At 36.8% G+C, this 18,759-nt stretch overlaps 1 protein-coding gene across 1 annotated transcript in view; it reads right to left on the reverse strand.

The window, feature by feature from the left end:
* Positions 1 to 1,975: 1,975 nt before the first annotated feature.
* The window catches only part of wdr27 (WD repeat domain 27), a 39,244-nt gene continuing 22,460 nt past the window's right edge, over positions 1,976 to 18,759 (reverse strand). The window contains exons 23-25 of the mRNA XM_061746063.1: positions 15,779 to 15,881; positions 10,297 to 10,395; positions 1,976 to 2,175 (exon numbers count right to left, since the gene is read on the reverse strand). Coding sequence (XP_061602047.1) covers positions 2,062 to 2,175; positions 10,297 to 10,395; positions 15,779 to 15,881 — 316 coding nt within the window. The 3' untranslated portion in view covers positions 1,976 to 2,061. The remainder of the gene's footprint in view (positions 2,176 to 10,296; positions 10,396 to 15,778; positions 15,882 to 18,759) is intronic.

Here is an 18,759-nt window from a genome sequence, read left to right on the forward strand (position 1 = left end):
CTTTTCTCTAACATTTGGTGATTGCCGTCTGACTCTTGGAGATCTAGTAAAATATGGATCACGAAGTAGAGTAAGATCCCTGCTCCCCCACAGAGAGGAGCCAGTGGAGGTGGTTCGAACACCTCACTGTCTCGGGCATGTTCAATCAGGAGGAGGCCCAGGACTTGCTGGAGAGGCTGCATCTCTCCGCTGGCTTGGAAACAACTTCCCTGGAAGGGTTGGAAGGGTTGGAAGGGTTGGATGAGGTGGCTGGGGAGAGGGAGGTCTGGGCCTTTTTGCTTACGCTGCTGTCCCCAAAACCTGAATTCAATGGATGGACCTTCAACATGGAACAAATCTGAAATGTTGTGTCACATCAGCAGACAAACAACTACATTAGCTGTATGTGAATCTGGCATTTTACCAGTTAAAGTTATCCTCTTTATCTTCTGTGTAACTACTACATTGCTACAAGAGTGCAATTCCAATAAATAAGATTCCCATCAGTTTTTAATGATGACTGTTTAATAAGATTTAAGCACTGACAAACAAAAAACTATCGAAAAACTCTTTATAGCTGGGAGGGAATATGTCAAAAATCATGAAAATCGTGCACTTGGTGACCAGTTTTCTGATATTTGGCATGGTGGTAGTTATGGACATAAGGTTTTCAAAAACCACCGCAAACTTTCTCTACTTTTGTGGTGCTAGGAATTCAATTCTGAGATAAATTTCCTATTTCAAGGTCATGTTGAAGGTCAAATTTAATTTTCAAGGTAATTTTTGCCCAAAAAAACTCTAGAATTAAGTCACAGTGAAAGAATAGGATTTTATTAAAATAACACACAAAAAACATCAGCTCTGCATATTTAAACTCAACACCTACAATTCTGCCTCTATCGCCTAATTGCTTATTGATTAATTTAGAATTTTCTGCAAACCGGCCACTAGGGAGCCGGCCCAATTTGTTTGCGGTGGTTTTTGAAAACCTTATCTCCATAACTAACACCATGCTAAATATCAAAAACTTGTCACCAAGTGCACGATTTTCATGAATTCCCTCCCAGCTATTATTAATTGTAATTTCTTGGGAAAGTTATTGATGTGTGAGTGGTGTCCAATACAAGACGTGGAAAACAAACACTGAATTTCATGCAGATATTGACAAAAAACCTAAGACAAAACATGTTTTAGACTATAATTTACTCATTCAGGGATATTTTTATTGATAGCACAGGTGAGAGAAAGGACAATGAAAAGGAAGCCAAGCAAAGCCTTCTCATGAATAACCTAATAAAACAGTATGTCATTGCACTGAATGCATTTGAAAACAAGTTTATTCCATTTAAAGTTTATCTTAAAGTCGTGGGATCTCATCTAATGCTTGTTTGAGTTTGTTAGCTGATAACCGTAGTTGCAGATTACGTGAAAATACACATCCTTTTTTTCAAAGACATTTATTTTGTTGTAGTTGAGGTAGAAAGGAGTAAATGTACAGCATGAGAATGTGGATGGGTGTGCTGGTATGAACAGTAGGAGCATCTGTGCGTCTGGCAGCCACAGGGGTTGCACCCAGTTGATGTCATGGCTTTACATACAGATTTGCGAAGTAGCAATCGCAGGCAGTCACAGATACAGAGACACATCTGTTCCACATTCTTAACAATAATCAATGTAGTGCTTTCGCCATCCAAAATATTCAAGTGATGGGAATAGCTGCTAATGATGTTGTTTTTGGCTTATTAACTACACTGATCTGAGATTGAGTTTTGCATTTTTTTAAATCTTGTTAAAAGAATCAAGGATTTTCAAACTAAGCCCTGACATCCCTCTGAATCTTAGAGGGAAAAAAAACAATCACATACAGAGTGATGACGAATGAACAACAAACTTCTTTTGACAAATTGAAGCTGACAAAAAGAAAAGCACATATATCTTTCTGCAGTTGTTTTTTATTTCCCTTAAAAACAACAAATACAAAAGTCTTACATTCTTTTCTTTCTTTTTTCCATTAAAATCGTAGCCCGTGGCTTTCAGTGGTCTTAATGAAACCTGCATGGTGTTTGCAGCAGCTATCTGTAATTAGGCAGTCACGTTGGGGACGTTTTGCTCAGCAGCACCGGCGTCATGAGACAAATGGGACCCACTCCTGGACTCGAACAGTCTCAGCTTCCCATCCAAAGTTCCAGTTAGCAGCTAGAGGCACAGAAAAAAAGAATTACGTCACATTCAGCTTTTATTCTTTTGGATCAACTCTTTCAGCAAATGTGTCACACTTCAGCCCCTCTTTTATGACCTTCTACTTCGAGGATGAGGTTACATAATAGCCCACATGCTTCATTAAAGAAGATAAGCACCAATAAGTTCAGGATTAACAGTTTCCCATTGAAAGTCTTGATTTTCCATATCTGCTTTCTATCATTAAAACATGATTCTGCCTGACCTAAAAGCTGTTTTGTAACTTTGTTTAATGGATTCCTACCTCTGCTAGTCATGGTGAGTCAACTGTTTACTGATTAATGATGGACCCACATATCAATACACTGAGCTCTATCATCATCCCGCTCACTGCTCATGTTGAGGCTTCCGACAGACAAGCGCACACGAAGACAGTCACCTCTTGACCATATGAGAAGCTCACTATATCTCCTGTTTTCATGTCTTATAGTAGAGCAAATGAGGGAGAAGATGCATTACCTTAACACGTCTGCAGCATCAGGATTCCAAGCAATATAGGCAACCCATCATTTGGCTTTCAAATGAGGATAGCATTAATATTTTCGGGACTCACTCAAAAGAGAGCTATTCATGTCAGTTTAGATAAGGGTCATTTTAATTTCAAGCATATGTAAAAGAAGTCAAACTCCATCCCATCCGATTTGAATCTATTATTACACGTCAGGTCTCAAAGGACTATGCAAATGTTTGATAATTTATGCAGATGAAAGCAACTTCTTCTACAAAATGCAGTATAAGTAACTGAGCGAATGTTAATGTTTGGATCAATATCCCTTATGGTAATGCAAAACAGTTAGGTGGCTATAAAGATAGTATATATTTATTAGTATTCCCTTAAAAAAGGACTCTTGGAAAACAATGATTTGCCAGGCAGTGATAAAAACAAGATTTGGCCCAACAACTGCCCAGGATTTTTTCCCTATGCACCAAGGCAGTTTTATACTGGAGAAATCATCTATTACCAGCATGCAGATGCAGTGCTGGGAAAGGGAGTCACACAACCTTAAGTCTGAGGATGACTCAAACATAATAAACTGGAGGGGATTAATCTGGTGGGTGAAAGTTGCTACCTCCTTTCTTTAAACACACAGAGGATTTCCAAATGTGCATGATGGATAAAGGCAAGAGGATTTCATCAAAAGATAGCCAAGTAAGGACACACAAACTACATTCTTATAGGTATGTTGTTTGAAGAGGAAACATGTTAGAGACAATCCAGCAAAATAGTAAGGCTACATAATAGTAATGACTTTGATAAAGCGTGATTCATCAAGCAGTCTGGGCCCTTCCACCAGGCTGAAAAATAGTGTTTTAAAGCTCAAGAGGGTCCACAGTCTCCCTCCTCGACTCCTATCCAAAAGCACTCTCATCTAGTTAACACACTCATGTAAACATACAGAACAGAGCCGAAACCACAACATATTTTTTGCATTTCACACTTGCCTCAGGTATACGTACAGTAAACCACCACATTAGAGCTCTGTAACCTTCAGCCTTTAGTCAACTTAGAGTTTGGATGACCCCCCCAGAACTGACAGCTTGAAAAGAACAGGATGGGAACATGGAGGTCCACCACAAGTGAGTTAAGTCTGTAGACATTTTGAAGATTTATTTGCCCGTGGAAGTTCAACCCTTATACAAACATATGTTAGAACTTTTACAGACTTGACTCTTTAATGATCTCAAATACCCTCTCAAGAAGAAAGAATTTTGGAAATGTTGGCTGTATCTCATTTAATGGTTTTATTGATTTACTTTTATATATCAAAGATGTTTAAATAAAATCAGATTGAGAATTTGCAGGCCGTGTTGTGCAGGTTACATAAGTCATTGTGAGGTACGATGGCTCGATAGCACAAAAACTACCACAAATCATCAATTCAAAGCAAGAATAAAAGTGACAATTCAAAGTTCAGCATGAATTAGATTTCCAATGGAAACTTTACTCCAGTTTTGGCATCCCGGAATACACGTCCCCAGTTGTAGAAAGGTTCAGGCTGCGATAGCACGGACACCGACGCATTTTCTACACCAAACAAATCATTCATTGCTTATATAACTCAAATCACATCATTGCCAGTACACCAAGATGTTCCGTACTAAAAGTGAGAAAAGAGGAAGGCAGACAGGCGTGAAAGATTGTCAGCATGGTTATCTTGATAAGAAGAGAACAAAAAAAGATGTGTGGTGACTCTGCTTCATTTGTTCCATGAGCTCAGGAATTATTTTTTTAAGGAAAAATTAAACAAGAGAAAATAAATAATCGCATAACAAATTATTTTTTATTGTGCCAGCATGGGTTTCAGTGTTTTTGTACTATGTTAGAGTAAAATAAAAGCTTAGTATCTTTCTTGTGCCAGCATGACAAGCATATACAGTCATCTGAAAGAGAAAGAGTCAATTTTCTGACACTGCTTTTACATCTTGGTTTAGTTTAAATTAAGTTAATAATGACCCCATGTGGCTTGTAATACTCCTGACAAATTAACCTGACAAAACGGAATATTGGCAAATTCCAGGCATCCAATGTTCCCACTTATAGCGCCACTTAAACTTGAAAGAATATGGAGAAAGACAGCCAGCATTTTAGAAATATGGTGGGATTATTTTCACACAAATTTGTATTTAAAATCTTAAATGTAATAAAATCTTAAAGAAGTTTAAAGTTAATTCAATCAGTCAACTCTTGAACTACTAATACTCATTGAAAATTTTAAAAACTTTTCTCCATGACAAAACCCAATTTCCATTTATTGGGCCTTTGTAGAGGTATGAGAGAATATAACCTAACTCCCCAGAATACAATCAGGGTCTACAGGTGGAAGCTGGGAAAGAGGTGGGATTTAAAGAGCAGCATCGAGTTTGGCAGGTGAGAGAAATCAGAAAGCATGTCAGGGACCAGTAACTCTTGCTCCTTCAACAGACCTCAGAACAAGATGGAGAACCTGGAATAAACCATGCAGAGCGACAAAAGTGAACTTAAGACACTGCCCGAGATGGCAGACTCAGCTAGCTGCCAGCGGTCGGATGATTAAAGAGAGCCAAATGTGACTTGATAAATGTATAAACTGAAAAAATAGTTTAATTTTGGACATTCCCAGGCACTTCATGTATATATATATATATATATATATATATATATATATATATATATATATATATATATATATATATATATATATATATATATATATATATATATATATATATATATATATATAGTATATATTTATATATATATTTATATATATATATATATTTATATGAGCAGCCCCAGAAACACAAGGATTTAGAGAACCATGCCAGGAAATCCATGATGTCGTCTGTTCCAAAGAGGTACCTTCATGCTCAGCGAAACTGGAAATTGTGACATTAATAAAGTAGTCTGTTTAAAATAAAAAGATCATCCAAGAGTCTTGGGTGATGTCATCAAGACGTGCTGTACAACCAACAGTAAAACCCTGATGATGCTAATTTTAAACTGTTTAAAAACATTTTTTTTTAAAGTTACATGCATCTCTGTACTTTTGCTTAACTGGTAAATCGGTTGATTTAACATTGACTCTCCAGTAACTATGGTAATGAGCAAAAATTACTTTTCAAATGCCAAATGACCACGAATATAATGAAACGATACAGCTGAGAAGGTCTACTGGGACGCCAGCTGTAGTTTTGCCTGCCTGCAAAGAGCAACATTGATTCATGCTGACATGTAAGGAGAAGCTCTGGACTTAATAGTCACTGAGATGATAGATGATTCACACATTGTTCATCTAAATTTGGACAATATATAATGTGAACCCTTATAGGCAGCTGGTTGTGTCAGTAAATGGTCAAAGCTCTGCACTCAATCCAACACACAGAGTGTAAAGAGATCCAAAGTACTGGAGAGAATGTTACATAATCCAAAAACAGAAAGAGAAGAGTGTTTCTTTAGCCTTATTCACTTCTGATCCACTCGATAAAAAGTTAGTTGATTTGTCTTTCATACCATATTCTGTTCCAACAAACATGGATGTATGCATTTAAAACCCAACCACAAACGTCAGCTTGCAACCTTGCAACCGACAAACTCTTCCAACACTTTTCAACAAAAGGCACAAACACTCTATGGAGGACCAAAACTGACATAATTAAAAGTAAAAGTAGAAATATATAAATGTTTTTCCTTTTCCTTATGCATGCATTTGTTGTCTTTACATTCCCTTGTCTCCTCTTTTTACTTTACCTTATGCATTTCTGGCTCATTATGCAAATGAGGAGGGCTGCCCCTTCTTGGTCCAGCTCCTCTACTATTGGTCAATAAACAGGAAGAAACAGGATCGAGCCAAAATTAACACACTGGGATAAACTTACCTGAAGTGTATGTATAATGCTGCTCTCATGCCTCTTGTTTGCATAAAGACACTGAAGACTGAATATTGTCTAATGGGTGAATTTCTAAAATGTTTTATTAATGTTATGTGGTGTAGGGGTATGGGACATCATAAAAGCAACAAAACAGCTAGTGTATATTAACTATAAATCTGGACATTATTATTTGTTTTGTCTTGAACTGTAAAGTAAAATCGAGATTAATATAATTCAGTATTGAGGACATTTTTCAATTACATTGCCAGAAACAGAAAAAAAAACACTCATTAGCTGTGGCTGTTCTGGTGTTTGTAAGCGCAAGAAACGAAAATAATTAGTTTTTGTTCTTTTTTATTTTCGATCCCGTGGGCCGTCGTCGGGTTTGGCACAAAAGCTGTCAGCTTCTCGCTATAAATGCCCAACCTGTCCAAACTCAAAGACAGTGGAGGATGTGTTTAATCCAGTGGCGTGCAAGTCGTTAGCCTCTCCAATGCTAACGCATGTCAGGGACAGAAGGCGATCCAATGAGTTTTCTGGGTTCGATACCAAAATTACCAGCCAAGTAACGTGAGTAGTCGTCTTCTCAGTTGCCACTGCCGGCCGCTCGGGCCTATCAGTACTCTAATAAATAGATGGCTTCGGATTTTGTAGAGGAGGTGGATCAAGAAGGGGCAGACTTCCTCATTTGCATAATGAGGCAGAAATGCATAAGGTAAAGTAAAAAGAAGAGACAGGGAAATGTCCATCCATCCATCCATCATTATCTATGCACGCTATATCCTTCCATCGCAGACAAGGAAATGTAAAAACAACAAATGTCAGTTTTGGTCTCCATAATCCTCTTCCAATATGAAAATACTTTTGCTCAAATTTACAAGTCAAGTTTTATAGTTTTAAATGTTGCTATTAGTCCAAGAAAGGAAATCTTGGAACATTTTTTTAGGCACACCATGTAAAATCCCATAATATTTTATAAGACTACAAAGTGAAGTGACAGTAAAAAGCAGAGACCTCCTATTGTAAAAAAAAGTGCGGGAATAAACCCAACAGAATGAACCATAGAGGTAAATCTGTCTGCTTGGTAGTCCTATTTTAAGTATTAGGGTGGAAAACATGAGTGAAAAATGAGTGGAAAATATGCATTACTTTATCTTCTGTGCCTTAAATCAGAAGGTTCTCACAGCAGTAAACGTGGAGAACATCTGGCCCTCAAATCTGGCTAACTGACAAGGTGAGCACAGGTTAGGATACACGTTGGCCAACATTTTAGAAAGTACAGTCTTAGGAAGAAGAGGAGCCATCTCCCAGGACTTTCTGAATTCTAATCATTTTATGAATCTCTTGTATCGGAAAAATACGAATCTCAGACACAACGTAAACCAAAGCGAGTATAACTGCTGCGTTAGGGGCCAAACATGACTGGAATTACCCACAAGGCCAGGATACTCCACCTAACTGGATATGCATACGTCACAGACCTTGTTACATGTCAGCGGTAATTACCTTGGTTTGAAATGATGGCTTTCCCATAAAGGCATCCTTTTTTCATGGTGAGAGGACACTTTTATTTTTAACATTTATTTGTGACATTTACAACTTATCTTTGTTGGTTTCTGTAGTATGAGCTCTCCAGAAACACAAAGCTGAGATGATCCAATGAAAATCAGTCCATTGGTTCAGTTTGGTGCAGTCGACTCTTTTTTGTGCTTTTACAAATGTAAACATTTCCAAATAAATATGTCCATATGTGCATGTGGAAATGATTTGCCAAGGTATTGCTATAACAGATGTTAACATCTGTATCATATGATGTTGTGTGCATTTTCTGATTGAAAAATTAAACCAATGTTACAGTGTATTAACTTGACACTTGTACTTGAAAAATAAAATGAAATTTAAAAACAAAAATGGTTCCATCTTGTGTGCCAGCATTAATGTAATCTTTTTGAGCATCTGCATTAATCCCACTTTCTATCAAGTCATAAAGAATGTGCAAATAAACTGACGTTAAGTGAATGTGCTGATAGATTAAATGTGTATTCGACTCTGCAGATCACTGCAAATAGTAAATGGCGATGGACCAAAAAGTCTACTATTAGACTTGGAAATCTGAATGTATCGATGTCATACGGCAACGTTTAGTTGAGTGAAGTTAAACAGATGGACATGTAGATTTAAAACATGCACCTTGGGTGAAAGACATCCAGCAGAGGTTGTATTATTACTCTTTATTTTAAAATATTTCTGCTGAAAAATCAATTTTTTGCTTTGAAGTATTCCAAATAAAAACATTAATAAGGATTTCTGAAAAGAATTGTTAGAAGATCTTGAGGTTTATTTGAAACATTGAAAAATGTTAGGATGAAACAGCCCAATAAAACTTGATTTCTTACTTTCCTGTAAAGCCATTCACAGCAGAATAAATGTTCCTGGTTTTATTTGGCAAAACTGTTTACAGTCCATGAATTTCTATGGATATCTACCATTTTACCCCTCTCGACTATGGAACCATACAGCAAATCAAAAGCCAATAGTCACCCAATTGTACAAAGCATCAAGAGAAACGAGTGCCAATAACCCCACAGGCTTATTGGAGGAGTGAGCTGATTATAATTTGGCCACCACAAAATGAAAATGGTAATGTTCCAAGTTTGTTGCTGCAGTGGTGCTGAACCCTTGCACATAGTGACATCATTCCTGGATGTCTGGAGGAATAAAGTGTTTCATAAAATCTGTGTGACAGATTACGACGGCCACTCCCTCCCATACAAGCAGCATATACAGTACCTCCAATCATCGTTACATTCTTTCTACACCACAACACTATCTGGAAAGGAAAACTAGGATAAAAGTATAAAATAAAAGTGCATTAAGTGCAAAATAACTGACAAAAAAGTTAAATAACCTTAAACTCAGGGATGGTATCATTAATTTTGCTATGTGACCTCTGCCTGAGGATATCCTTCCTTCTGTTCTAACAATTGGGCGAGAACAGATGGTGAAGATCTTTATTGCAATACTTATGCAATAAATGTGAAATATGTGTGTATATTATTTTAAACTTGGCAGTATGATATTTTTAAATCAAAACAGACTGCTGTCCTATGACTACTAACATCGAAAATGTGTATTTGTCTGCAACGAACAAAAATGACAAATGTTGACATATGGAGAGTAGTGTTGAGCATGAAACTCGGTGAGATTATTCACACATTTAGGTTTGGATGATAGTCTGTGTGAACTTTTACAGTCAGCTGGTTGTGTCAGTAAATGGTCAAAGCTCTGCACTCACTACAACACTTACTGCAAAGGAGACCCAAAGGCCTGGGGAGATTGTGTACGCAGATATTTTACATTGTCCAAAGACAGAAACAGGAAGCGGTGGTTCTTGAACTTAATTCCTTTTTGATTTTAATGTTGAACAGTTACTTGACTTGGCTTTCATATTACAATCTGCTCTATTTATTTAAAACCTTACCAAAAATTAGAAGAGGTTGCTTCTTTGTTTTGCTCAAGGATACAGTATCTACACAGAAACGCAGTGGTTCCAGTATTTATGTATTTATGGGATAATACAGGTTAACGTTTGTGAAGAAAGAAAATCTTACTTCGTCTGCACTGTCCTTTTGTATAAGTAAAATGGATCTCCACAACATATATTTAGTTATTTGCTTCAAAAAATCTGTAGAAACCTTATTGATAGATTTTAAATGAAGAGATCCTTACTTCTGGTGTAGCAGGGTTGAAAGCGACGCTGATCACTGTGTCTGAGTGTCGTTGAAGTTTGTGGAGGTAGCTGCTGCTACGGATGTCGTACACATAGGCCTGAAATCAATGACATAGGAAAAAAAGCATGAGCCGTAACTATGCATTAGACCTGTCAGACAATAGAGTATGATCTATTAAAGTACAGGATTCAACATTTCCTGATGGCCAAATTAAAGGAAACATGGTGTAACTTGTGATTTAGTTTTTTACCACCACAAACTGCTGGTGAATTAGCAGGTTATTGATCCGGCCTGGGTACATTCAACAAGATTGCTGTCAGAATTGATGAAACAATGGAAAAGAATATCAATATGCTTCAAGAAAAAAATGTTGCGCAGAGTGTGACTGTAAATGATAATTTTCTAAGTCAAATCTGTCTAGAATTTTGGGGTAAGTATACAGAAAATCGCACCGTTATTAAAAGACATTGTCTCAAGTAGTCTACTAAAGTAGATGTCAAACTGTCAGGGCAGAAAACTCAAAGCAAGATGCACTGAAAACAGAAAATGTATCACAAAGGAATCAATTGGACAGAAAGAGAAGCCAATATTTGTGCCCTTCACCACATCGGATAAAGGTGGAGATGGCAGCTGTTAATGCAACGGTAAGCCCACATGTACACACTGAAACTTTGGACATTTTTCTCATTCCTTAAATGGAAGGTAGGTTTGGAGACGTTGAAGTCATTTTTCAGGATGGAAATTAATCTTGTCACTGAGCAGAGAGTGTTAAAATGTTTTGTTCATGACATTTACATGCAGTTTAGTTAAACAATCACAAAATCTGAATGAACAACTTTCAAGAGTGATGATTCTTGTTTTTGTTTGTTTGCCATGATTGTATACATTTGACTTAATATAGTGAGCACTTTATCAGTAATCCTAACTGATAGTTCTATTACACCCTTGCTAAAATAGTGGATATGGCATTTAGAAATGAAGTTAGTTTTACACATGATAAAAAGTCATACTGTATGTGCACTGCTTGTATAAACAACTTAAGTAAATAAAATACTTTTGAGGAGTAAGTTATGTAGCTTATTAACCCAGTTTTTCTCTTTCTTTGTTTCAGAATAAAAACACTGTAAGCTTGAAAACTATTTTGTTTGATGCAGTGCCAGGGCCATAGACAAAAACAGATGTGGGGATGTTCGTTATCAGACGACGACTCATCAGATTCCTGCAGCTGTTTTCTATTACTTTCACTGAAAAAAAAATATTTTTGAAAAGGTCAATGTATAGGGTGGCTTTGCTGTACGGCACATTAAATCTGTGATGCCTAATGTAAGATTAGATACTTGGAAGAATGAAAGCTAATAAAAATGCTTAAATATGGCAGATATGTTGGGATGTTGGTCTGTTGATTGGAATAATTTCTGAAGTGTAGAGGAGTGTGGGACCAAAACTGAAGCAACAGAGATGTCTTCACTAAGGAGAACTTATCCTCCAACATAATCAGATCAATCAAATAATACACAGGTTAAAATAAGTTGGGTAAAAGAATGAAGGAGCATCTTTCAAATATACACAATAAATTGAGATTGACCTGAGTGAAATCATAACATACAAAGATTACTTTTGGCCTACATTTTTGGAAAAAGTGTAATATGATCTAGGGAGTCTTTTTAGGGTGTTCATGTTCCTTTTTTCCAAGACTGCTTTTTGATATATTAGGACAAGTACAAATGTGTCTGGCTTACAGAAGTCTCAGGGCAGCTACAAATAAATACGATCAAGCTCACCACATATACTTTTCCCAATTTCCACGAAACGCTGGAAATGTCCGATCTCAACAGAGATGCTTTGAAATGTCTGTGCTGAATCTCGATAATTAATTATAACAAACTGTATGCATACATTATTCCAATCCTTTCAACAATTAAACATATGAAAAGAGACGGACAAGGAAGAAGGAGGCTGTCTCCTGAAAACCTTCGGAAAGGAAGTGTAAGCCACAGTCTGGAAAAGCAATTAAACAGTTCTGCTTGTCATGAATACAGAATGGGATTTCTTTTTAAAAGAGCTTGAATCCTGATAAAAGCCCTCACCTTAAACCGAGGAGAAAACTGATGAAGATTAGACATTTATAAGGTTAACTAAGATCTACCACATAAAAAAAAAAGAAAAATGACTGACTTTAAGTATTTTTGTTGTAGTTGATAGGTTTGACTAAACTGTATTTTCTTGGTTAAAAATGTATGAATAAGTTAGTTATTTTATTGGAAAACAACAGTGTAACTCAATGAACACAGGCTTTTTTCTTCTTTTTTAACTAAAGTGAACAATTGCACAGAAGGACTGGTCTCAAGACAGGAAGCTTGAAGTCTGGGACAGAGAGATGATGGGGATGAGAGGAAGCCAGGCGTGAGTTGTTGTCGATGGGGCTTTGAGAAGCACTTTACAGTCCTACCTTATACATGACATTGAGCTAATAAATCTGGATAAGTGTGGTTTTTATTTGATCAATGGTTTTAGAATCAGCTTTATTTTAAGGTTTTCAAATTTGTGTAATACTATGACTACTGCTCTTCTTCAATAAAACCAATCCAGGACCATGTTGTGGGAGCTACAGTTGAGCAGTGACCTCCCTCTGTCCGGCCACCTCCTGCAGCTCTATCAGGCGGACACCAATGCATTTCCAAGACAGATGAGAAATAATATCTTTTCAGCATGCCGTTGGTCTGCCCTGAGGCTACCTTTAGATGTGACATGTCTGAAACACGTCCATAGAGAATGTCTGGAGGGCATTCTGTCCAGATGCCCAAATCATCTTATCTGGCTCATTTAAGTGTGAAGAATAACAACAACTCTACCCTGAGCTTCTCTCAGATGACTGTGCGTCTCAGAGATCCCTAAGGGTTAGCCCAACCACTCTTTGAAGGAAGCATATTTATGAAGGTTGTATTTGAAACTTAATTCTTTCTGTCACTACCCACAGTCCCACAGGACAAAAATCAACAGCTTTCTCTTCGGTCTTAGCTCTCTCTTCACCAGAAACTGATACAGCATCACTTCGGATGCTGGACTAACCTGCCCTTGCTCAGTCAACTACGCCAACTTGTGAATAAGACAGAGATATACTTAAATTAGTCCACTTGAGGCAGCTTCTCAATCTACGGTGGAAAATCCACCGGCTCGAACTTGGACATGTTAATTCTCATTCTCATCCCTGCTGCTTCACATTCAGCAGCTATCTGCCGCAGTGTGACACCAAGAGAATAACATCATATTTAACAAGTAACGATGCAGTCATAAGCTGACTGAACCAGAAACGGGCCACGCCCCGGGTTTGCCTTAAAATTCTGTCCATAAAGGTTAATAACAAATCAGTGGCAAAAGGTAGCCCTGGGGTGCAATAGTCTCTGGAAATTTGAGTGAATTACAGCTGGCAATGCAAAGCAAGCTCTAATTTTAGTTTTACATGGACTAAATGGCCCATAGCAAGGGAAGTAATACCCCATACAAGTTTCTCCCGCAGGACACCTCAAGGATGTCACACTGCAAGGGTTTCCTGTGGGAGGGTAAAGAGCTGGTTCAGTGTTACACAACCAAGATCAAAACCAAACTTTGTGCATTTATATGATGTTAGAGAAATAATAATATAAAAGAGAAATAAAAATCTGCTAACATGCTGAAAGCAGACACTGATGCCACATGTCTTGGTAATGTGTGACATTCTTTGGTATGTCTCATTTGTAAAACCATTGTATTAAAATTCATGATATAAAAGAACATCATAGTAGATGCTTTAGGCAGTTTTGGCAAATGTTTAGAAAAGGGTAATGTTGATATACAACAATAGTAATTGCAAAGGCCTAAAAAGATGATTTTATGACCCTCGCAAATCTGTCATGAAGCATGCTGGGCAGACATTTTTGATGACAGACACTGTCAAGGGGTCGTGATCTAAGTAACTGACAAAAATAGGAATCTTGTTAACTCTTCTTCCAGACTTTTGCTCATACCTGCTAAACTGAGGGCTCCACAGGCCACTGATGATGTCACGCAGAGGAAAAGATTTTGATTAGGAACCACAGATTACAGCTTCAAGTTCAAGTTCACTTGGAGAAAATTGCTCATGTTTTTGTCCTCACGTGCAAGCAATGTGTTCCTCTTATGAGAGACACATTATCAGAATTAAATCTAGATTGTTGTAATCATGCTTTAAAAGTTCAGTTTCTGCAGAGCTGATGCAGCACTGACTGGCCACTTTAGTAGGGGTGCGTCTGGTATATCTTATAAAGTGGGAAGTGTATGTGTGTGACAAGACTAAATATGAAATATGGGTCCATACTGCCTGTAACTATAACAAAATAACCATAACAAAGAAAATATGAGCAGATTTATAGCAGATTTATAGATTTTTAGTAAGTATAAAGGATAACAACAAAGTAGATCTACAAAGAGTTAATGGTCTTTTCCACATCTGTTTGGAGACATTTCACTAAATAGAAAATTCGAAACTTGGCCAATTTTGTCTGTTTTATGCTAATCTCAGATTAAAATTGTGCAGGACATTCCTGTGAATGTCCATCAAATTTAAATGTCATTAAAATTATGCCAAGCAAATTCACACAATGCTAACTGAACAGATCAACAGTAGCACATCTCTGTTATTCATAGTACACCACTCCACTCTCCTACACAGCAGAGATGGGATTTAATGTTTGTCAGAGCTGAAGGGAACCAAGCTTGGCCACAAAGACGAAGAAGACTCCAGTCATTAAGAGTATAGTAGAAAAACCTCGGGAGCGTCTCCCAAAAGTTGCTGATTCTCCAGATGAAGATGAAACTCAGGACTCAGAGAAATGATTACAGTTTAGAAAGTTTACAAAAAGAGAGCAATCAACTGCAAGAATGGATAACCACTGGTGTTGCTTTTCCTCACCATAAGCGTACATTATAAAATACTGTAGGTTGGCCTCAACAGTATTTGTGTAATCATAAACTACCTGAAATGGCCAGACATAAGCTCCACATTACATATCTATGATGTCAGTTGGTTTGGCCAATATCTGAAAAGCTGTTCTAAATTACAGTGCAATGGTCACAGCATGTGTGATCAAGCAATATGTAGTTATTTTTGTGTGGGGACATTTAAACAGTGTGTCCAATACACTGCATTTACAGCTACTGTATATTTTTACAAAACCAGCAAGCCTCTTGGAAACTCTGTTTAGTCTATGTAGACAGAAATGAAGAATAAACATGGCCTCTTCCCTTTTTATTGAATAATATATACATTTATTTTCAAGGACACATTTTAATACCTTATGAATCTCTCCTGTGCATCAAAATATAATTTGTAAATTGTTGGACATATAGCTAAAGGCTATCATGAACAGAATCACTAAAATGAAAAATATTATAGTATTGTATGAAAATGCTGCAAGAGAAGAACACACACAATGTTTAAGGAAATCTAGAGTGCTGTTGCTTACGCATTTATCTTCAGAGCCAGAAGCAATGAACCGGCCGCAGGGTGAGAAGACTGAGGAGCATGGGTGGCAGCGATTCACATGGTTTTCATAGCGCCGTACACACCTAGAGAGGGGAGGCACATCGCGGTAAGAACTTAAACTTATACAAGAGAGAGAGAGAGAGAGAGAGAGAGAGAGAATAAATGTCTGGTTGTAGACTCTCCTGTAGTTCTGTTTTCTCACTTGTGACACTGCACTTGTCAATTAAGACAATGCAATAAGCTTACTAAAAGTAAAATACAGTAATATTGTTTTGTCATTGAGAAATGATTTTCCCCTTCAGTATTTGTGTGCCTGCCTTTGCCTGAGGAGAACTGATGTAAGCTCCAGGAATAAGTGGGTACAGATAATGGATGGATGCATAGATGAAGACTGAAATTGAAACAGACATATTTGACAAAACAAATCTCTTAAATTACAACAAAACTTGAGAAGTTCAATGTTTTTTGTGAAAAGAGTATACAGGATCACAAGACTAGAGACATTATTGACATGACCTGTTTGAAATGATTCACTTTCCTCCAGGGAATAATAAAGTATTTTTGAACTAATCTGAATTGAAGATGCAAAGTATAACCTGATGGAACAGACAGAGAATGCCACTCTGCACATTTCAGATTTCACAAAAATGTGAAGCAGCTGAGGATAGGCAGTTGAGCACGGCTCAAGCAAAACATAGGAAAGAGGGAGTAGTAAATGACAAATGGATCCCCTATGCAACATCTGTGCTGTTTTATTTGGTTTGCAGCACCATGTAATATCTTTACAATGCCAACAACGACTAGCTCCTCTACAGGCTGGCATGTTGGCAAGACAGCACTTTGACAGGATCTGTCAAAAGCGTATCTTGGACATACATGTGCAAATATCATTAAGCTCAAATAAAAGTAGGCCATTTCTAACCACAAAGATTTCTTTTTCTATGTCTTTGTAAGTTCTGTAACCTAGGTATGATACATATCTTGAGTAACTCTTAACAAATTACAGTATTAAGACTTTTTGTCGACTAAAAGGAGCGATGTGGTGATGCTAGCTGTAAAAGTCCTTTATAGAAAGATAAGCTTTTTGTGCTTCACGTTTTTTGTTTTTTTTTCAACACTTTTATTTTTAAAACATACTTGTTCATATTAATTTGTATTTACAGATACTGAACAAAAATTAATGTCTGAGCGCACAGCCTTTCTGTTTTTCCAGGTCGGGAATCTAGTTGTGACTGAAGGGGTTATCTCTGCATGAGTTCCACAAAAACACATTTTCCGTGTTGCGTGAGTGATGTCTATCTGGGATATTCCTGATGAGTAATACAGCCTGCATTAGAGGATCTGATCCCCCTAAGTTGGGGCCTTTGTGGTTAGCGAATCCACTTGGGTAGCGTCAGTCAAGAAGGTAATCAGCAGACTAATCCTCATTCCTCGCTGCCAACACAACTCAGCATTTGAAACTGCGTCACTGAAAATCAGTTAAAAGCCAACCTTTCTGGTAGCATTTTAAAAATTTTTGTACAAAAAATTGGTGCATCTACTTACATAATGTGTTCATCAAACACAATAAATTACACAGGATTTCAGGGGGAATGCATCTCTGCAGAAAAACAGATTACCATCTGTTTTCTAACTTAAAAATCAACATCAGAGGGGGTCTGATTTTAAACCATGCTAAATGTTTGTGTGCAAACCTTGAAACTACAACATTACACGCATCATTTAAAAATATAAGTGATGAGAGAACGGTGGGGCTTTAAAAAAAAAAACTTAAACCAGCCAAGCGGCTCTGTCAAAGAACACTTCATACTTCACTGTGGCAAACATATCTTATGTTTGCCACAGTTTTGGAAAACATGAATAAAAATATTAAATAGATTACATTTTCTCAATAAAAATGCAATGATCTGAAAAATGTGTAGCCATTTAAACAAACATAACTGCTTAAATAATTAAGGTTATGGCAAAATGCTTGCTCTGATTTCCTGAGTAATGTCTTTTTTGCTTTTCATTCACATTTCCAAGAAACTTAAAAGATGTAAAGGTTTTAAGTTTCATTTCAATTACATTTCTTCCCGTTAAAAGTTAGCATAAATGACACAATCTACATGTATCTGAATATATCCTGAATATTCATTCAACAGATGAAGAGTCAATGCAAGAAAATGAAAAACACAGACTGTTTTTTGCTTTTAAAAATATTCTTTTGCCACTTCAATCAAATTGAAAATATTTGTTTTATCATTATAAAACATAAGAAGAAAGAAAAATATTAAATTAAGGGTAACTCATATCACGGTGAGTGCTAACCACCAGGGAACTGTAGCTGGAAGCGTTAACACCAAATACGCTTTTTGTTTTCATATTTTTTTAAATTCACATCAGCTTAAAGAATTCCTAAAGAATAATGCTATGCTTGATAATAAAGCTTGCAGAACTAAAAGCTGCCCTACAGATGATGCACAAATATATATCAGATAGTAAGTTTTGACAGGGTCTGGGTGGAAGAGTTTAATATGGAAACTGTCTCAGACAAGAAAGAATGTGATATTCATTAATGTCTTCTGCTAGGCCAAAAAGAACATTCTCAGATCCCAAAAGGTCTCAATGAATTATCTGTCTTAGGACACCTGCAAATAATGGCCAAAATAACAATTTTCTCATTTGTATTTGTAAATTGAGCACTTGTGAAGTCCCTCATCAAATAAAGGAATGTTTATGTTAGACAAATGATTATATAATTCAAATATGAGGTTATTTTGTACTTCAAATACCGGCATATTCATTTCAAAACAATGAATGTGAATCTTTATCAATGTGCTTGGACATCCCACAGTCTCAGTAATTTAACAAATTGGGTAAACAAGCCCAATGGTCATTTAAAGGCCTCAATAGAAGATAAGCAGCTTTTTATTGACCTCAAATTCAAGTTTTTCAAATGCAGAATTTATGACAGAAGGT

Source organism: Cololabis saira, chromosome 17, assembly GCF_033807715.1.
Source record: "Cololabis saira isolate AMF1-May2022 chromosome 17, fColSai1.1, whole genome shotgun sequence".
NCBI lineage: Eukaryota > Metazoa > Chordata > Actinopteri > Beloniformes > Belonidae > Cololabis > Cololabis saira.